This window comes from Podarcis tiliguerta (genome assembly GCF_965153285.1).
Source record: "Podarcis tiliguerta genome assembly, chromosome: Z".
NCBI lineage: Eukaryota > Metazoa > Chordata > Lepidosauria > Squamata > Lacertidae > Podarcis > Podarcis tiliguerta.
Window position 1 is genome coordinate 660,290 of NC_139553.1, and position 21,172 is coordinate 681,461.

A 21,172-nucleotide genomic window follows, 5' to 3' on the forward strand; every position below is an offset into this window, starting at 1 on the left:
AAAAGTGGAAATGAGGGGAAACGAGAGGAAGAGAGGGTAAAAAAGAGGAAATGAGGGAAATGAGAGGGTAAAAAAGAGGAAATGAAGGGAAATGAAAGGAAGTGAGAGGGTAAAAAGAGGAGATGAGAAGAAAAGAGAGAGGAAATGAAAGGAAATGAGGGGAAGCAAGAGGGGAAATGAAAGGAAGTGGAGGAAAAGAGGGGAAAGGAGAGGAAGCGAGAGGGGAAAGGCGAGGAAGTGAGGGGGAAAGGAGAGGAAATGAGAATGGAAAGGAGAGGAATTGAGAGGGCAAATGAATGGAAGTGAGAGAAAAAGAGAGGAAAAGAGAGAACAAATAAGAGGAAAAGAGGGCAAATGAGAGGAAGTGAGGGGAAATGAGAGGAAATGAAAGGAAATGAGGGGAAATGAGGGGAAACGAGGAAAAGAGAGGGCAAATGAAAGGCAGTGAGAGGAAATGAGGGGAAATGAAAGGAAATGAGAGGAAATGAGGGGAAGTGAGGGGAAATGAGAGGAAGTGAGAGGGCAAAAAAGAGGAAGTGAGGGGAAACAAGAGGGCAAATGAAAGGAAGTGAGGGGAAGCAAGAGGAAAATAGAGGGCAAATAAGAGGAAAAGAAAGGACAAGTGAAAGAAAGTGAGAGGGCAAAGGGGAAAGAAGGGGAAAGGAGAGGAAAAGAGAGAAATAAGAGGGAAGGAGGAGAAGGAGAGAAAAAGAGAGGGCAAAGGAAAGGAAATGAGGGGAAACGAGAGGAAGAGAGGGCAAAGGAAAGGAAGTGAGAGGGTAAATAAGAGGAAACGGGCAAACCAAACCAAACGAGAGGGCAAACGAGAGGAAACGAGAGGGCAAAGAAGAGGAAAAAGGACAAGTAAAAGGAAGTGAAGGTAAGTGAAAGGAAGTGAGGGGGCAAAGAAGAGGAAAAGAGGGGGGAAAGGAGGGCAAAGGAAAGGAAGTGAGAGCAAACGAAAGAAAATGAGGGGAAACGAGAGGGCAAACCAAAGAAAACGGGCAAACGAGAGGAAACGGGCAAACCAAACCAAACGAGAGGGCAAACGAGAGGAAACGAGAGGGCAAACGAGAGGAAACGGAAGGGCAAACCAAAGGAAACGGGCAAACGAGAGGAAACGGGCAAACCAAACCAAACGAGGAGGCAAACCAGACAGCAAACATATACATACATGTGTGTGTGTGTGTTGTGTGTGTGTGTGTATATATATATATATATATATATATATATATGTGTGTGTGTGTGTGTGTATAGTGTGTATATATATATATATATATGTGTGTGTGTGTGTGTTTGTGTGTATGTACATGTGTGTGTGTATGTGTGTGTAGTGTATATATATATGTGTCTGTGTATATATTTATGTGTGTGCGTGTGTGTATATATGTGTCTGTGTGTGTATATATATTTATGTGTGTCCGTGTGTGTTTATATATGTGTGTGTTTGTGTGTGTATATCTTTGTGTGTGTATAGTGTATATATATATGGGTTTGTGTGTATAGTGTATATATTTGTGTGCATGTATGTACATGTGTGCGTGTGTGTACGTGTGTGTATGTGTGTGTAAATATGTGTGTGTGTGTGTGTGTGTAGAGCATATATATGTGTGTGTATGTGTGTATATATCTGTGTGTGCGTGTATGTGTGTATAGTGTATATATGTGTGTGTGTATATTTGTGTGTGTGTGTACTATATGTGTGTGTGTGTGTATATCTGTGAGAGTGTGTATGTGTGTGTGTATATATGTGTGTGTGTGTATATATATTTATGTGTGTCCGTGTGTGTTTATATATGTGTGTGTTTGTGTGTGTATATCTTTGTGTGTGTATAGTGTATATATATATGGGTTTGTGTGTATAGTGTATATATTTGTGTGCATGTATCTACATGTGTGCGTGTGTGTACGTATGTGTGTGTGTATGTGTGTGTAAATATATGTGTGTGTGTGTAGAGCATATATATGTGTGTGTTGTTTATATATGTGTGTGTTTGTGTGTGTAAACAAGAGGGCAAACAAAAGAAAACGGGCAAACCAAACCAAACGAGAGGGCAAACGAGAGGAAACGAGAGGGCAAACAAGAGGAAACGAGAGGGCAAACGAGAGGAAACGAAAGGGCAAATGAGAGGAAACGAGAGGGCAAATGAGAGGAAGTGAGAGGGCAAACGAGAGGAAACGAGAGGGCATATGAGAGGAAGTGAGAGGGCAAACGAGAGGAAACGGGCAAACCAAACCAAACGAGAGGGGCAAACAAGAGGAAGTGAGAGGGCAAATGAATGGAAGTGAGAGGAAGTGAGGGGAAGTGAAAGGAAATGAGGGGAAACGAGAGGGAAAGAGAGGGCAAATGAAAGGCAGTGAGAGGAAATGAGGGGAAATGAAAGGAAATGAGAGGATATGAGGGGAAGTGAGAGGGCAAACGAGAGGAAACGAGAGGAAACAAGAGGGCAAACGGGAGGGCAAACCAAAGAAAATGGGCAAACGAGAGGAAATGGGCAAACCAAACCAAACGAGAGGGCAAACGAGAGGGCAAACAAGAGGAAGTGAGAGGGCAAACGAGAGGGCAAACGAGAGGGCAAGCGAGAGGAAACGGGCAAACCAAACCAAACGAGAGGGCAAACGAGAGGGCAAACGAGAGGAAACGGGCAAACGAGAGGAAACGGGCAAACGAGAGGGCAAACGAGAGGGCATTCCAGGCAAAGCCAGGCTGGCACCCTCACAGCAACGCTCCACCTACTCGCAGGTGCGCCCCCACTTGGACGACGGTGACAATGGGGCGCTGGGCCGTCCGGTAGGGGGTGAAAGACTGGGGCGCCGAAAGACAAGAGGTTAGGGGGGCCGGGCCCAGCGGGACACACTCCCACAATTCCCGGCGTTGGGGAAACGACAACTCCCAGAATCCCCCCGGGAGTCGGGAAGTTCAGACTTCCCTGACTCCGCCTCCTCCCTTCCTGGCCCCGCCTCTCATTCCCTGACTCAACCTCCTCTCGCTCATTGACTCCGCCTCTACCTGACTCCACCTCCTCTCCTTCCCTGACTCCGCCTATCGCTGACTCCACTCCTCCCCCTCCCTGACTCCACCCCTCCCTGACCCCACCTCCTCTCCCTCCCTGACTCCACCTCCTTTCCCTCCCTGACTCCACCTCCTCCTTTCCTGGCCCCACCTCTCCCCTGACTCCGCCTCCTCTCCCTCCCTGACTCCGCCTCCTCTCCCTTGCTGGCCCCGCCTCTCATTCCCTGACCCCACCTCCTCTCCCTCCCTGACTCCGCTTCTCCCTGACTCCACCTCCTCCTTTCTTGGCCCCGCCCCTCATTCCCTGACTCCACCTCCTTTCCCTTCCTCACTCCGCCTCTCCCTGACTCCGCCTCCTCTCCCTCCCTGACTCCGCCTCCTCTCCTTCCCTGACTCCACCTCCTTTCCCTCCCTGACTCCGCCTCTCCCTGACTCCACCTCCTCTCCCTCCGACTCCGCCTATCCCTGACTCCACCTCCTTTCCCTCCCTGACTCCTTCCTTGACTCCGCCTCCTCCCTTCCTGGCCCCGCCTCTCATTCCCTGACTCCACCTCCACTCCCTCACTGACTCCTCTCCTTCCCTGACTCCGCCTCTTCCCTCCCTGACTCTGCCTCTCCCTGACTCCACCTCCTTTTCCTCCCTGACTCCACCTCCTTTTCCTCCCTGACTCTGCCTCTCCCTGACTCCACCTCCTCTCCCTCCATGACTCCGCCTCTCCCTGACTCCACCTCCTTTTCCTCCCTGACTCCACCTCCTTCCTTCCCTGACTCCACCTCCTCCCCTGACTCCACCTCCTCCCTTCCTGGCCATACCTCTCCTTCCCTGACTCTCCCTCCTCTCCCTCCAAGACTCCTCTCCTTCCCTGACTCCGCCTCCTCCCTTCCTGGCCCTGTCTCTCATTCCCTGACTCCACCTCCTCTCCCTCCCTGACTCCACCTCCTTTCCTGGCCCTGCCTCTCATTCCCTGACTCCACCTCCTCTCCCTCCCTGACCGGCCTCCTCCCTGACTCCACCTCCTTTCCCTCACTGACTCTCCTTTCCTGACTCTGCCTCCTGCCTTCTTGGCCCCGCCTCTCATTCCCTGACCCCACCTCCTCTCCTTCCTCTCCTTCCCTGGCCCCGCCTCTCCCTCCCTGACTCCACCTCCTTCCCTGAATGAGAGGTGGGGCCACGAAGGGAGGAGGCGGACTCCACCTCCTCTCCCTCCCTGACTCCGCCTATCCCTGACTCCACCTCCTCTCCCTCCCTGACTCCACCTCCTCTCCCTCCCTGACTCCACCTCCTTCCTTCCCTGACTCCTCTCCTTCCCTGACTCCGCCTCCTCCATTCCTGGCTCCACCTCTCCTTCCCTGACTCCACCTCCTCTCCCTCCCTGACTCCATCTCCTTCCCTGACTCCGCCTCCTCCTTTCCTGGCCCCGCCTCTCATTCCCTGACTCCACCTCCTTTCCCTCCCTGACTCCGCCTATCCCTGACTCCACCTCCTTTCCCTCCCTGACTCCGCCTATCCCTGACTCCACCTCCTTTCCCTCCCTGACTCCACCTCCTCTCTTTCCCTGACTCCGCCTCCTCCCTTCCTGGCCCCGCCTCTCATTCCCTGACTCCACCTCCCCTCCTTCCCTGACTCCGCCTCTCCCTGACTCTACCTCCTCCCTTCTTGGCCCCGCCTCTCATTCCCTGACTCCACCTCCTCTCCCTCCCTGACTCTTCTCCTTCCCTGACTCCGCCTCCTCACTTCCTGGTCCCGCCTCTCATTCCCTGACTCCACCTCCTCTCCTTCCCTGACTCCACCTCCTCTCCCTCCCTGACTCCACCTCCTACCTTCCTGGCCCCACCTCTCCCTCCCAGACTCCGCCTATTGCTGACCACCTCCTCTCCTTCCCTGACTCCACCTCCTCTTCCTCCCTGACTCCGCCTATCGCTGACTCCACCTCCTTTTTATCCCCGACTCCACCTCCTTTCTCTCCCTGACTCCATCTCCTTCCCTGACTCCGCCTCCTCCTTTCCTGGCCCCGCCTCTCCTTCCCTGACTCCACCTCTTCTCCCTCCTTGACTCCACCTCCTCTCCTTCCTGACTCCGCCTCTCCCTGACTCCACCTCCTCTCCCTCCCTGACTCCTCTCCTTCCCTGACTCCACCTCCTCCCTTCCTGGCTCCGCCTCTCCTTCCCTGACTCCACCTCCTCTCCCTCCCTGACTCCACCTCCTCTCCCTCCCTGACCCCACCTCCTCTCATTCCCTGGCCCCGCCTCTCATTCCCTGACTCCACCTCCTCCTCTCTGGCCCCGCCTCTCCCTCCCTGACTCCACCTATCCCTGACTCCACCTCCTTTCCCTCCCTAACTCCGCCTATCGCTGACTCCACCTCCTTTCCCTCCCTGACTCCGCCTCCTCTCCCCCCCTGACCCCGCCTCCTTGCCCCACCCGACCCGACGTTTTGGGGCAAAACCACTCGAAATTCGGGGGGAAACGGGGTCAGATCCTCACCCGGATGGTTTCGCTGGCAAAATGCCCCTCATTCATCATCTGGTTCCCAGTCTCGTCCAGTTTGACAATGGCGCCCGCGTTGGCTTGGACCTCCGCCTCAAAGGCTTGGTGTTTCTGCAGCTTGCCCTGGAAAAGGGGGGGGGGAGATTGGGGCGGGTCAGACTAGATCACCCCGGGGTCCCGTGAGACTCAAGGGATCTGATTTGCGGTCGAGATGCCAGAATTTTGGGTCGAGATTCCAGAATTTGGGTCAAAATTCCAGAATTTTCAGGCAAGATTCACTGGAAATTCTAGAATTCTTGGTCGAGATTCCATAATTTCCGTTCGAGATTCTAGAATTATCGGTCGAGATTCTATAATTTGCAGTCAAGGTTCTATAATTTTTGGTCAAAATTCCAGAATTTTGGGTCAAAATTCTACGATTTCCGGTCAAAATTCTACAATTTTCGCTCAGAATTCCATAATTCTTGGTCGAGATTCCATAATTCTCAACCAAGATTCTACGATACTCAGTTGAGATTCTATGATTCTCAGTCGAAATTCTACAATTTTTGGTCAAAATTCTACGATTTTCGGTCGAGATTCTACAATTTTTAGTCAAAATCCTACGATTTTCTCTCAAAATTCTACGATATTCGCTCAAAATTCTACAACTTTCGGTCCAAATTCTACTATTTTCTCTCAAAATTCCATAATTCTTGGTCGAGATTCCATCATTCTCGGTCAAGATTCTATTATTCTCAGTCAAAATTCTAAAATTTTCGGTCAAAATTCTACGATTTTCTCTCAAAATTCTACGATTTTCTCTCAAAATTCCATAATTCTCCCTCAAGATCCCACCATCCTCCCTCAAGATTCCATAATTCATCAAGATCCCACAATCCTCCAATTCTCCCTCAAGATCCCACAATCCTCCCTCAAGATCCCACCATCCTCCCTCAAGATTCCATAATTCATTAAGATCCCACAATCCTCCATCCAATTCTCCCTCAAGATCCCACAATCCTCCCTCAAGATCCCACCATCCTCCCTCAAGATTCCATAATTCATTAAGATCCCACAATCCTCCATCCAATTCTCCCTCAAGATCCCACAATCCTCCCTCAAGATCCCACCATCCTCCCTCAAGATTCCATAATTCATCAAGATCCCACAATCCTCCATCCAATTCTCCCTCAAGATCCCACAATCCTCCCTCCAATCCTCCCTCCAGATCCCACAATCCTCCCTCAAGATTCCATAATTCGTCAAGATCCCACAATCCTCCCTCCAGATCCCACAACCCTCCCTCAAGATCCCACAATCCTTCCTCAAGATCCCACAATCCTCCATCCAATTCTCCCTCCAGATCCCACCATTCTCCAGATCCCACCACCCTCCCCCCACCTTCTGGTCGGAGGTCACCCTAGATCCCCCCTTGGTCCCCCTACCTGCAGGTTGGTGGGATCCTTGTAGCTCTCGTCGGAGGCCACCTGCAGCTTCTCCTGGATCCACTTCTCCAGCTCGTCGGCGTCCCGCTGGAAGAACTGGAAGCGGTAGGAATCCTCCAGCTTCTGGCGCCGCAAGGTGGACAACTCCTTGAAGCGGTGGTAGCGATCCAGGACCTGCTGGCGCCGCTCCTGGATGTCCTCCGCCGTCTCCAGGACCTTCACGCCCGAGAGATCCATGGTCTGGAAGAGGGCAAAGAGGATCTGGGGTCAAACGATGGAGGATCTAGCATGGATTGCTCCATCAAGATCTGGAGGATCTACCATGGATTTCTCCATCAAAAGATGGAGGTTCAACCATGAAAATCTGGAGGTCCTACCATGGATTTCCAAGAGGTTCTCTGTCAAAATCTGGAGGTCCTACCATCGATTTTCCTCTCACTTCCTTTCATTGGCCCTCTCACTTCCTCTCGTTTCCTTTCATTGGCCCTCTCACTTCCTCTTTTCCTCTCACTTCCTCCCGTTTCCTCTCACTTCCTTTTATTTGCCCTCTCATTTCCTCTCTCATTTCCACTTACTTCCTTTCATTTGCACTCTCACTTCCTCTCATTTGCCCTCTCTTCCTCTCACTTCCTTTCATTGGCCCTCTCACTTCCTCTCATTTCCTTTCATTTGCCCTCTCACTTCTTCTCACTTCCTCTCATTTCCTTTCATTTGCCCTCTCACTTCTTCTCATTTCCCCTCACTTCCTTTCATTTGCCCTCTCACTTCCTCTTTTCCTCTCACTTCCTCTCACTTCCTTTCATTGGCCCTCTCACTTCCTCTTGTTTACTTTCACTTGCCCTCTAACTTCCTCTCGTTTCCTTTCATTTGCCCTCTCACTTCCTCTCACTTCCTTTCATTTGCCCCCTCACTTCCTCTCATTTCTCCTCACTTCCTTTCATTTGTTCTCTCTTTCCCCCTCATTTCCTCTCATTTGCCCTCTTTTCCTCTGGCTTCCTCTCATTTGGCCTCTCATTTCCTCTCGTTTCCTTTCATTTGCCCTCTCACTTCATTTCATTTGCCCTCTCATTTCCTCGTTTCCTTTCATTTGCCCTCTCACTTCCTCTCATTTGCCCTCCAACTTCCTTTCCTTTCCCTCTCACTTCCTCATATTTCCTCTCACTTCCTTTCATTTGCCCTCTCACTTCCTCTCGTTTCCTTTCATTTGCCCTCTCACTTCCTCTCGTTTCCTTTCATTTGCCCTCTCACTTCCTTTCATTTGCCCCCTCACTTCCTCTCATTTCCCCTCACTTCCTTTCATTTGTTCTCTCTTTCCCCCTCATTTCCTCTCATTTGCCCTCTTTTCCTCTCCCTCTCGCTTCCTCTCATTTGGCCTCTCACTTCCTCTCGTTTCCTTTCATTTGCCCTCTCACTTCATTTCATTTGCCCTCTCATTTCCTCTTGTTTCCTTTCATTTGCCCTCTCACTTCCTCTCATTTGCCCTCCAACTTCCTTTCATTTCCCTCTCACTTCCTCATATTTCCTCTCACTTCCTTTCAATTGCCCTCTCACTTCCTCTCGTTTCCTTTCATTTGCCCTCTAACTTCCTCCCGTTTCCTTTCATTTGCCCTCTCACTTCCTCTCATTTGTTCTCTCTTTTCCCCTCATTTCCTCTTATTTGCCCTCTTACTTCCTCTCATTTGCCCTTTCACTTCCTTTGATTTGCCCTCCCACTTCCTTTCATTTGCCCTCTCACTTCCTCTCATTTGCCCTCCCACTTAATTTGCCCTCTCACTTCCTCTCTCACTTCCTCTCATTTCCTTTCATTTGCCCTCCCACTTCCTCTCATTTCCCCTCACTTCCTTTCATTTGCCCTCTCACTTCCTCTCGTTTCCTCCCGTTTCCCCTCACTTCCTCTTGTTTTCCCTCACTTCCTTTCGTTTGTCCTCTCTTTTCCTATTTGCCCTCTCACTTCCCCTCTTTTCCTCTCATTTGCCCTTACTTCCTTTCATTTTCCCTCTTGTTTCCTCTTATTTGCCCTCTCACGTCCTTTCCTTTGCCCTCTCGCTTCCTCCCGTTTCCCCTCACTTCCTCTCCAGAACCTTCCCCCCCCCCCGAGAGGTCCATGGTCTGGAAGTCAAAGAGGTTCTCAAAATATGGAGGTCCTACCATCAATTTCTAACGTTCCTCCCAATGGAAATGTGGAAAGGAGAGGAAACGAGAGTGAGAGGACAAAGGAAAGGAAGTGAGAGGGCAAATAAGAGGAAATGAGCAGAAACAAGAGGAAGTGAGAGGAAAAGAGAGGGCAAATGAAAGGAAATGAGAGGAAGTGAGAGGGGAAAGGAAAGGAAGTGAGGGGAAATGAGAGGAAGCGAGAGGGGAAAGGAAAGGAAGTGAGGGGAAACGAGAGGAAGTGAGAGGGCAAAGGAAAGGAAATGAGGGGGGAAATAAGAGGAAATGAGCAGAAACAAGAGGGGAAACAAGAGGAAGTGAGAGGAAAAGAGAGGGCAAATGAAAGGTAATGAGGAGAAATGAGAGGGGGAAATGAGAGGAAGTGAGAGGGCAAATGAAAGGAAGGGAGGGGAAATGGGAGGAAGTGAGGGGAAATGAGAGGAAATGAGAGGAAACAAGAGGATAAGAGAGGGCAAAGGAAAGGAAATGAGAGGGGGAATAAGAGGAAATGAGGGGGAAAGAGAGGAAAATTTAAGGTAGTGAGAGGGCAAATGAAAGGAAATGAGAGGAAACGGGAGGAAACGAGAGGGGAAATGAAAGGTCATGAGGAGAAGTGAGAGGGGAAAACGAGAGGAAGTGAGAGGGCAAATGAAAGGAAATGAGAGGAAGCGAGAGGAAGTGAGAGGGCAAAGGAAAGGAAATGAGAGGGGGAATAAGAGGAAATGAGGGGGAAAGAGAGGAAAATGAAGGGAAGTGAGAGGGGAAATGAAAGGAAATGAGAGAAAACGGGAGGAAGTGAGAGGGGAAAAGGAAAGGTAATGTGTGTGTGTGTGTGTGTGTGTGTGTAAAATATACTTTTGCCCTTGCATCTTAATTCTGGTTTATTTCTCTATATAAAAAATATCCTTTTGCAGTTACATCTCTGATTCTGGTAAATATAAATATAAATATAAATATAAATATAAATATAAATATATATTATTGTTTTCCCCTTGCAACTCTTATTCTGGTTTATTTATATGTATAAAGAAATCTGCCCCCTCCTTTTTATATTTATATATATATATATATATACCAGAAGAAGATGCAAGTGGAAAACTATCTATTATTTAAAAATCAGAATCACATCCAATTGGAAAAGGAGATTTTTTCAAAATCATATATATAATGTCCCCCTTGCATCTTAATTCTGGCTTATTTCTATATATAAAAATATATATTTTTGCACTTGCATCTCTTATTTTGGGTTATTTCTATACATAAAAAATATCGTTTTCCACTTGCATCTCTTATTCTGCTTTATTTAGATATATAAAAAATATCGTTTTCCACTTGCAACTCTTATTCTGGTTTATTTAGATATATAAAAAATATCCTTTTGCACTTGCAACTCTTATTTTGGTTTATTTAGATATATAAAAAATATTGTTTTCCCCTTGCAACTCTTATTCTGGTTAATCTTTCTTTCTTTACTACGTTTATCTACTGAAAATAATCAATATTATTGGAAAAATAAATTGGTTTGCTTGTATTATTGCTACATAAAAACAAAGAAAAAATAAAAAAGAGAAAAAAGACACATACAGCCTATTACCCCTTAATTAATTAAAATTAATTACCATCCATCTTCATAAACAGAGCATTTGACTTCCTCAAACCTTTTCCATCCCAATTTCTTAGTAATTAGTAGTTTCCAATATCAATGTTTCAAAAGACCTTATCAGTTCCTTCCTTCCTTCCTTCCTTCCTTCCTTCCTTCCTTCCATCCATCCCTTCCTTCTTTCCTTCCCTCCTTCCTCCCTCCCTTCCTTCCTTCCCTCTTTCCTTCCTCCCTACTCCCTCCCTCCTTCCTTCCTTCCCTCCCTTTTTCCTTCCGTCCTTCCTTCCCCCCTCCATCCCTTCCTTCCTTTGTTCTTTCTTCTCCCGCTTTCTTTCTTCCTTCTTCCTTCCCTCCCTCCTTCCACCCATCCCTTCCTTCTTTCTTTTCTTCCCTCTCTCCTTCCTTCTTTCCTTCCTCCGTCCTTCCATCCCTTCCTTCTTTCCTTCCTTCCCACTCTCCCTTCCTTCCTTTGTTCCTTTCTTTCTTGTCCCTCTTCCTTCCTTCCTTCCTCCTTCCTTCCATCCATCCTTCCTTCCTTTCTACCTCCCTCCCCTCCTTCCTCCCTTCTCTCCTTCCTTCCCTCCCTCCCTCTCTCCTTCCTTCCTTCCCTCCCTCCCTCTTTCCTTCCTTCCTTCTTTCCTTCCTTCCCTCTCTCCCTCCCTTCTTCCTTCCTTCCCTCCATCCCTTCCTTCCCTCTCTCCTTCCCACCATCCATCCATCCCTTCCTTCCTCCTTCCTCTCTCCCTTCCTTCCTTCCCTCCCTCCTTCCCCCTTCCTTCCTTTGTTCCTTTCTTTCTTGTCCCTCTTCCTTCCTCCCTCCATCCCTTCCTTCTTCCCTTCCTTCCCTCCTTTCCTTCCCTCCTTCCTTCCTCCCTTCCCTCCATCCATCCCTTTCCTCCTTCCTTCTCCCTCCTTCCTTCCCTCCCTCTTTCCTTCCTTCAGTCCTTCCTTCTCCCTCCTTCCTTCTCTCCCTCTCTCCTTCCTCCCCACTCCCTCCCTCCTTCCTTTCTCCCTCCCTCTCCTTCTTTCCTTCCTTCCTTCCCTCCCTCCCTCCCTCCCACTCCTCTCTCCTTCCTTTCTCCCTCCCTTTCTCTTTCCTTTCTTCCGATTTCATCCCCAAAAATCCGAATTAATGGGTCTTTTACCAGCATCAGTTTTCCAGCAAACTGGTTCACTTCATTGACTTCCTTCCCTCCCTCCCTCCCTCCTTCCTTCCTCCCTCCCTCTCTCCTTCCTTCCTTCCTTCATTCCCCCTCCCTCCCTCTCCTTCCCTCCTTCAATCCCTCCCTTTTTCCTTCTGTCCTTCCATCCATCCCTTCCTTCCATCCATCCATCCCTTCCTTCCCTCCATTCCTTCCTTCCTTCTTTCCTTCCCTCCTTCCATCCATCCATCCCTTCCACCCTCCTTCCTTCCTTCGCTTCTTCCTTTCTCTCTTGTCCCTCCTTCCCTCCTTCCTTCCTTCCTTTCTTTCTTCCTCCCTCCCTCCCTCCCTCCTTCCTTCCCTCCCTCCCACCTTCCATCCATCCATCCTTCCTTCCTTCCCTTTCCCTCCTTCCTTCCCTTCCCTCCTTCCCTCTTCCTTCCTTCTTTCTTTCCTTCCTCCCCCACTATCAGTATTTCAAAAGACCAGATCACCGTCCTCATCATGTGACATCACATTCCTTATTTAATTTCCTTATTTAATTTAATTCCATTTTAATTGCTTCCTTCAAGTCGTTACAGATATTTAATATTACAATACTTATGCAAATAATCTTTCAATTTTAAACCGGGACAAACTATATATTTTAAACCGGGACAAACTATATATTTTAAACCGGGACAAACTATATATTTTAAACCGGGATAAACTATATATTTTAAACCGGGATAAACTATATATTTTGAACCGGGATAAACTATATATTTTAAACCGGGATAAACTATATATTTTAAACCGGGATAAACTATATATTTTAAACCGGGATAAGATGCAAGGGGGAAATTCTATATATATTTAAAAACCAGAATCAAATTCATCCATCCTTCCTTGCTTCATTTCCTCCTTCCTTCCCTCCCTCCCTCCTTCCTCCTCTCTCTCCTTCCTTCCTTCCTTCCTTCCTTTCTTCCTTCCTTCCTTCCCTCCCTCCCTCCTCCCTCCCTCCTTCCTTCCTTCCCTCATTCCTTCCTTCCCTCCGTCCTTCCTTCCTCCCTCCTTCCCTTCCTCCTTCCCTTCCTCCCTCCCTCCTTCCTTCCTTCTTTCCCTCATTCCTTCCTTCCTTCCATCCCTCCTTCCTTCCTTCCTTCCTTCCTTCCTCCCTTCCTTCCCTCCCTCCCTCCTTCCTTCCTCCCTCCCTTCGCTCCTTCCTTCCATCCTTCCTTCTTTCCCTCCATCTATCCTTCCTTCCCTCCTTCATTTCCTCCTTCCTTCCTTCCCTCCTTCCTTCCCTCCCTCCTTCCATTCTTCCTTCCTTCTCTTCTTCCCTGCTCCTCTGTTTCCTTCCTTCCTTCCTTCCCTGCTCCTCTGTTTCCTTCCTTCCTTCCTTCCCTCCCTCCCTCCTTCCTTCCCTCCCTCCTTCCATTCTTCCTTCCTTCTCTTCTTCCCTGCTCCTCTGTTTCCTTCCTTCCATCCCTCCTTCCTTCCTTCCTCCTTCCTTCCTTCCTTCCTTCCTTCCATCCATCCATCCATCCCTCCTTCCTTCCTTCCTTCCTTCCTCCCTTCCCTCCTTCCTTCCTTCCTTCCTTTCTCCCTCCCTCCTTCCTTCCTTCCTTCCTCCTTCCCTCTTTCATTCCTTCCTTTTCTATTTCCTGCTGTTGCGGAAAAAATGCAAGCTAAGAACTATATATTTTAAACCAGGATAAAATGCAAACTTAAAATTATATATATTTTAAACCAGAATAAAATGCAATTGAAAACCAGAATAAAATTGCAAGGGGGAAATTCTATATATATTTAAAAACCAGAATAAATGCAAGTGGAAAATCAGAATTAAATTGCAAGGGGGAAATTCTATATATATTTAAAAACCAGAATAAATGCAATTGGAAAATCAGAATTAAATTGCAAGGGGGAAATTCTATATATATTTAAAAACCAGAATCAAATGCAATTGGAAAATCAGAATTAAATTGCAAGGGGAAAATTCTATATATATTTAAAAATCAGAATAAATGCAATTGGAAAATCAGAATTAAATTGCGAGGGGAAAATTCTATATATATTTAAAAACAAGAATAAAATGCAATTGGAAAATCAGAATTAAATTGCAAGGGGAAAATTCTATATATATTTAAAAACAAGAATAAATGTAAGTGGAAAATCAGAATTAAATTGCAAGGGGGAAATTCTATATATATTTAAAAACCAGAATAAATGCATTTGGAAAATCAGAATTAAATTGCAAGGGGGAAATTCTATATATATTTAAAAACCAGAATAAATGCAATTGGAAAATCAGAATTAAATTGCAAGGGGAAAATTCTATATATATTTAAAAACCAGAATAAATGCATTTGGAAAATCAGAATTAAATTGCAAGGGGAAAATTCTATATATATTTGAAAACCAGAATAAATGCAATTGGAAAATCAGAATTAAATGCAAGGGGAAAATTCTATATATATTTAAAAACCAGAATAAATGCATTTGGAAAACCAGAATAAAATGCAAGGGGAAAATTCTATATATATTTAAAAACCAGAATAAATGCAATTGGAAAATCAGAATTAAATGCAAGGGGAAAATTCTATATATATTTAAAAATCAGAATAAAATGCAATTGGAAAATCAGAATTAAATTGCAAGCTGAAAATTCTATATCTATTTAAAAACCAGAATCAAATGAAATTGAAAACCAGAATAAAATGCAAGGGGGAAATGCTATATATATTTAAAAACCAGAATAAAATGCAATTGAAAACCAGAATAAAATGCAAACTGAAAATTATATATATTTTAAACCAGGATAAAACACCAGCTGAAAATTATATATATTTTAAACCAGGATAAAACAGAAGCTGAAAATTATATATATTTTAACCAGAATAAAAGCTGAAAATAATATATATATATTTTTAAAAAACCAGAATCACACCCAATGCGAAAAGGAGATTATTTTTTAAACCACCAGTGGAAAACCAGGTTTTTTCCAAAGGGAAAATGAGATCCCAATGGGATTTTTTTAAAAAAGCGGAATTGGTTAACAGATCCCGGCTGCGAAAAAAAAGATTTCTGCCAATGCTATTTTTGACAGCGCAGGGGAAAAAAGGTTTGGGAAAGGGTGGATCCCCTGGAGAGATCCGTTGGGAAAGGGTGGATCCCCTGGAGAGATCCTGTGGGAAAGGGCGGATCCCCTGGAGAGATCCTGTGGGAAAGGGCGGATCCCCTGGAGAGATCCTGTGGGAAAGGGCAGGTCCCCTGGAGAGATCATGTGGGAAAGGGCAGATCCCTTGCAGAAATCTGTTGGGAAAGGGTGGATCCCTTGCAAAGCGTTGGGAAAGGGCAGCTTCCTTGCAGAGATCTGTTGGGAAAGGGTGGATCCCTTGCAGGGATCCGTTGGGAAAGGGTGGATCCCTTGCAGAGATCCGTTGGGAAAGGGAGGATCCCTTGCAAAGCGTTGGGAAAGGGCAGGTTCCTTGCAGGGATCTGTTGGGAAAGGGTGGATCCCTTGCAGAGATCCGTTGGGAAAGGGAGGATCCCTTGCAAAGCTTTGGGAAAGGAACAGATTCCTTGCAAGAAAAAGCTTTGGGAGAGGAAAGATTCCCTGCAAAAATACTTTGGGGGGAAAAGCAGATCCCTTGCAAAGCTTGGGGAAGGGCCGATCCCCTGCCCTGAGTGGATTCCTTGCAAGAATGCTTTGGCAAGGGGCAGATCCCTTGGGCAGATCCCTTGCAAGGGGCAGATTCCCTGCACATCAGCTTTGGGAAAGGGCAGATTGCCTGCAAAGGGTGATTCCCTGCAAAAATGCGTTGGGATCCCCTTTGCCTGATCCCCTGCCCTGAGCAGATCCCCTGCCAAAAAGCTTTGGGGAGGGGCAGATCCCTTGCAAGACGAGGATCCCCTGCAAAAATCTTTTGGGAAGGGCAGATTCCCTGAAAGGGGCAGATTCCCTGCCATGAGCGGATTCCCTGCAAAAAAGCTTTGGGAAAGGGCAGATTCCCTGCAAGGATCCTTTGGGAAAGGGCAGATTTCCTGCAAAAAAGCTATAGGATTGTGTTGATTCCCTGCAGAAATCCTTTGGCAAAGGGCAGATTCCCTGCAAGGATCCTTTGGGAAGGACCCGATCCCCCGCCATGAGCAGATTCCCAGGAAAAATGCTTTGGGGCTTGATCCCCTACACTGAGCAGATCCCCTGCAGAAAAGCTTGGGGGGGAGCCGATTCCCTAGTAGGGGTAGATCCCTTGCAAAAAAAAGCTCTGGGGAGGGGCAGATTCCCTGCCCTGAGCAGATCCCTTGCAAGAATGCTTTGGCAAGGGGCAGATCCCTTGGGCAGATTCCTTGCAAGGGGCAGATTCCCCGCAAAAAAAGCTTTGGGAAAAAGCATATTCCCTGCAAAAAAAGCTTTCCGAAGGGACAGATTCCTTGCAATGGAGAGATTCCCTGCAAAGATCCTTTGGGAAAGAGTAGATTCCCTACAAGGGGCAGATTTCCGACAAAAATGCTTTGGGAAGGGGCAGATTCCCTGCCATGAGCAGATCCCCTGCCATGAACTGATTTCCTGCAAAGCTTGAGGAAAAAATCCTATGGGAAAGGGCAGATTCCCTGAAAGGGTCAGATTCCTTGAAATGGGCAGATTCCCTGCAAGGATCCTTTGGGAAAGGGCAGATTCCCTGCAAGGGGCAGATTCCCTGCAAAGATCCTTTGCTTTGCCTCTCTTTTCCTCTCACTTCCTCCCGTTTCCCCTCACTTCCTCTCATTTGCCCTCTTTTCCTCACTTCCCCTCGTTTCCTTTCATTTCCCCTCTCACTTCCTCTCATTTGTTCTCTCTTTCCCCCTCATTTCCTCTTCTTTGCCTTCTCACTTCCTTTCATTTCCCCTCATTTCCTCTTATTTGCTCTTTCATGTCCTTTCATTTGCCTTCTCCTTTGCCCTCGTTTCCTCCCATTTCCTTTCATTTGGCCTCTCACTTCCTCTCATTTCCCCTCACTTCCTTTCATTTCCCCTCTCACTTCCTTTCATTTGTTCTCTTTCCCCCTCACTTCCTCTTATTTCCCCTCTCACTTCCTCTCATTTGCCCTTTCACTTCTTTTCATTTGCCCTCCCACTTCCTTTCATTTCCCCTCTCACTTCCTTTCATTTGTTCTCTCTTTCCCCCTCATTTCCTCTTATTTCCCCTCTCACTTCCTCTCATTTGCCCTCCCACTTCCTTTCATTTGCCCTCTCACTTCCTTTCATTTTCCCTCATTTCCCCTTGTTTGCTCTTTCATGTCCTTTCATTTGCCTTCTCCTTTGCCCTCGTTTCCTCCTGTTTCCTTTCATTTGCCCTCTCACTTCCTCTCATTTCCCCTCACTTCCTTTCATTTCCCCTCTCACTTCCTTTCATTTGTTCTCTTTCCCCCTCACTTCCTCTTATTTCCCCTCTCACTTCCTCTCATTTGCCCTTTCACTTCTTTTCATTTGCCCTCCCACTTCCTTTCATTTCCCCTCTCACTTCCTTTCATTTGTTCTCTCTTTCCCCCTCATTTCCTCTTATTTCCCCTCTCACTTCCTCTCATTTGCCCTCCCACTTCCTTTCATTTGCCCTCTCACTTCCTTTCATTTGCCCTCATTTCCTCTTATTTGCCCTTTCATGTCCTTTCATTTGCCTTCTCCTTTGCCCTCTCGTTTCCTCCCGTTTCCCCTCACTTCCTCGTTTCCCCTCACTTCCTTTTGTTTGTCCTCTCTTTTCCTCTTATTTGCCCTCTCATTTGGATCTGCTCATGGCAAGGAATCTGCCCCTTTCAGGGAAGATCCTTTGGGAAAGGGCAGATTCCCTGAAAGGGGCAGATTCCCTGCCATGAGCAGATTCCCTGCAAAGATCCTTTGGGAAAGGGCAGATTCTCTACAAGGGGTAGATTCCTTGCAAAGCTTTCCCAAAGGGCAGATTCCTTTCGCAAAAAAGCTTTGGGAAAAAGCAGATCCCTTGCCAAGCTTTGGGAAGGGGCAGATTCCGTGCAATGGGAAGATTCCCTGCCATGAGCAGATTCCCTGCAGAAAAGCTCGGGGAAAAGGCAGATCCCTTGCCAAGCTTTGGGAAAGAGCAGATCCCCTGCAATGGGTGGATTCCCTCAAAAATGCTTCGGGGAGGAGCAGATTCCCTGCAAACAAGCTCTAGGAATGTGTGGATTCCCTGCAAAAATCCTTTGGAAAAGAGCAGATTCCCTGCAAAAATCCTTTGGGAAATGACAGATTCTGTGCAATGGGTAGATTCCCTGCAAGGGGCAGATTCCCTAAAGGATTTTGGCAGGGGATCTTCCCAAAAGATCTTCCCAAAAGCTTTATCGCCACCGCATGGCAGATTCCTTGCAAGGGGCAGATTCCCTGCAAACCAGGTGTTGGATCCCTGCAGAAATCCTTTGGCGAGGGGTAGATTCCCTGTCAAAAAGGCTTTGGGGAAGGGCAGATTCCCTGCAAGGATCCTTTGGGAAAGGGCAGATTCCCTAGAAGGCGTAGATCCCTTGCAAAAAAAAAAAAAGCTTTGGGAATCAGCAGATTCCTTGCAAAGCTTTCGGAAAGGGCAGATTCCCCTAGAAGGGGTAGATCCTTTGCCAAAAAGGCTTTGGGAAAAAGCAGATTCCCTGCAAAAAAACTTTGCGAAGGGACAGATTCCTTGGAATGGGCTGATTCCCTGCAAACCAGGTGTTGGATCCCTGCAGAAATCCTTTGGCGAGGGGTAGATTCCCTGTCAAAAAGGCTTTGGGAAAGGGCAGATTCCCGGCAAGGATCCTTGGGGAAAGGGCAGATTCCCTAGAAGGCGTAGATCCCTTGCAAAAAAAAAAAGCTTTGGGAATCAGCAGATTCCTTGCAAAGCTTTCGGAAAGGGCAGATTCCCTAGAAGGGGTAGATCCTTTGCCAAAAAGGCTTTGGGAAAAAGCAGATTCCCTGCAAAAAAGCTTTGCGAAGGGACAGATTCCTTGGAATGGGCTGATTCCCTGCAAACCAGGTGTTGGATCCCTGCAGAAATCCTTTGGCGAGGGGTAGATTCCCTGTCAAAAAGGCTTTGGGAAAGGGCAGATTCCCCGCAAGGATCCTTTGGGAAAGGGCAGATTCCCTAGAAGGGGTAGATCCCTTGCAAAAAAAGCTTTGGGAATCAGCAGATTCCTTGCAAAGCTTTCGGAAAGGGCAGATTCCCTAGAAGGTGTAGATCCCTTGCAAAAAAAAAAAGCTTTGGGAATCAGCAGATTCCTTGCAAAGCTTTCAGAAAGGGCAGAACCGCTGCAAGGGGTAGATCCCTTGCCAAAAAAGCTCTGGGGAGGGGCAGATCACCTGCAAGGGGTGGATTCCCTGCCAAAAAGGCTTTGGGATAAAGCAGATCCCTTGCCAAGCTTTGGGAAGGGACAGATTCTGTGCAATGGGTTGATTCCCTGCAAGGGGCAGATCACCTGCCAAAAAGCTTTGGGAAGGGCCTGATCTCCTGCCATGAGCAGATCACCTGCAAAAAGGCTTTGGGAAAGGGCAGATCCCCTGCCAGAAACCTAGCCGTCCACTTTTCCCTTTTCTCGCGAGGAATCCTATTCAGAAAGAGGGAATATCCCTTTAAGAAAGGCAAACGTTGCCAATAAAGCTTTTGGGAAGGGGCTGATCACCTGCAATCAGCAGATCCCCCGCCGAAATCCTTTGGGAAGGGGCCGATCCCGTGCCGAAAAAGCTTCGGGAGAAAGAAGATTCCTCGCAAAAAAATGCTTCGGGAAGGGCCCGACCCCCCCCCCCGCAACGAGCAGATCCCCTGCCTAGATCCTTCGGGAAAGGGCCCGAGTCTTTGCAATGGACAGATTCCTTGCAAAAAAAAACGCTCTGGGAAACGCCCGTTTCCTCCCACGGGCCGATTCCCTGCGGAAATCCATCGGGAAGGGAAGGGGCAGATTCCCTGCAAAAATGCTTTGGGAAACGCCCTACCCCCCCCCCCCCGCCACGAGCAAATCCCTTGCCTAGATCCTTCGGGAAAGGGCCCGATCCCCTGCGCTGGCCTCGCCCAGCCGGAAGACAAAGGGAAGCCATTGTTGGGGGATGGGGGAAGATGAAGAGGAGGATTAGCTCACCTTTTCCGGGCTTTCCCCGCTTGGGATCTGCTAGGGATCTGCTGGGGATCCGGTCGGGAAGGGGAGAAGAAAAGAAGGCAAGGAGGTTGGAAACACAGGGGTTGGAATTCGTCGCAAGGGGGGAGATCTTCTGCGCAGGGGCGTCTGCGGCGGGGAGATAAGCAGCTGCTGCAGAGGCGATCCCGGGCGAAGGGCGGATCCCGGCTGAGCTGACGTGGCGGCGCGGGATTGGCCGGCGGAGGGAGTCGCCCACCCCCCCGCCCCCTCGGCAGGGTTGAGCTGGTGCAGAGCTGTCACTCGGCTCCCATTGATTGCGCTGGGGAATATTCCTATTTTGCAGACCGGGGGTGGGGAGGGCGACTAGAGATTTCTGCATTGCAGGGGGAGGAATGATAACGTTAGCGCATTCGTATTTTTCTTATTAATTTTATTATTCTTATTTTCTGCATTGCAGAGGGAGGAATGATAACGTTAGTTAATTCATATTATTCTTTTTATTTTTGTTTTTCTTATTTTCTGCATTGCAGAGGGAGGAATGATAACGTTAGTGCATTCATATTATTCTTATTCTTATTATTATTCTTTTTCTTCTTTTTATTATTATTAGAGATTTCTATCTTGCAGGGGGAAGAATGATAACGTTAGTGCATTCATATTATTATTATTATTATTATTATTATTATTTTCTGCATTGCAGGGGGAGGAATGATAACGTTAATGCATTCGTATTATTCTTATTATTTTTCTTATTCTTATTTTCTGCATTGCAGGGGGAGGCATGATAACGTTAGTGCATTCATATTATTCTTTTTATTTTTTGTTTTTGTTTTTCTTATTTTCTGCATTGCAGGGGGTAGAAATCATAAGATTACTGCATTCATATTATTCTTCTTATTCTTATTCTTATGCTTATTAGAGATTTCTGCATTGCAGGGGGAGAAATCGTAACATTACTGCATTCATATTATTATTATTATTATTATTATTCTGCATTGCAGGGGTAGAAATCATAACATTACTGCATTCATATTATCATTATTATTATTATTATTATTATTTTCTGCATTGCAGGGGTAGAAATCATAAGATTACTGCATTCATATTATTATTATTGTTATTAATTATTATTAGCATCTTCTGCATTGCAGAGGTAGAAATCATAAGATTACTGAATTCATATTATTATTATTATTAGAGATTTCTGCATGGCGGGGTAGAAATCATAACATTACTGCATTCATATTATTATTATTTTTCTTATTCTTATTGTCTGCATT

The 21,172-nt window shown here is 47.0% G+C and overlaps 2 protein-coding genes across 2 annotated transcripts in view; both read right to left on the bottom strand.

Annotated features, from left to right (window-relative positions):
• Nucleotides 1-1,166, bottom strand: part of LOC310669932 (spectrin alpha chain, non-erythrocytic 1-like) — a gene marked incomplete at both ends in the record, with an annotated part of 24,027 nt that extends 22,861 nt beyond the window's left edge. Inside the window, one exon of the mRNA XM_083424397.1 lies at nt 1,131-1,166. Within this exon, the coding sequence (XP_083280523.1) occupies nt 1,131-1,166 (36 nt within the window). The remainder of the gene's footprint in view (nt 1-1,130) is intronic.
• A 4,286-nt stretch (nt 1,167-5,452) lies between these two features.
• On the bottom strand, nt 5,453-20,102 carry LOC310669152 (spectrin alpha chain, non-erythrocytic 1-like). Its single transcript, XM_083422738.1, has 3 exons — nt 19,896-20,102; nt 6,928-7,167; nt 5,453-5,623 (listed from the first exon to the last, which is right to left on the bottom strand). The coding sequence occupies exons 2-3, from the start codon at nt 7,162-7,164 to the stop codon at nt 5,486-5,488; spliced, it is 375 nt and encodes a 124-aa protein (XP_083278864.1). The 5' UTR covers nt 7,165-7,167; nt 19,896-20,102; the 3' UTR covers nt 5,453-5,485.
• Nucleotides 20,103-21,172: the final 1,070 nt, after the last annotated feature.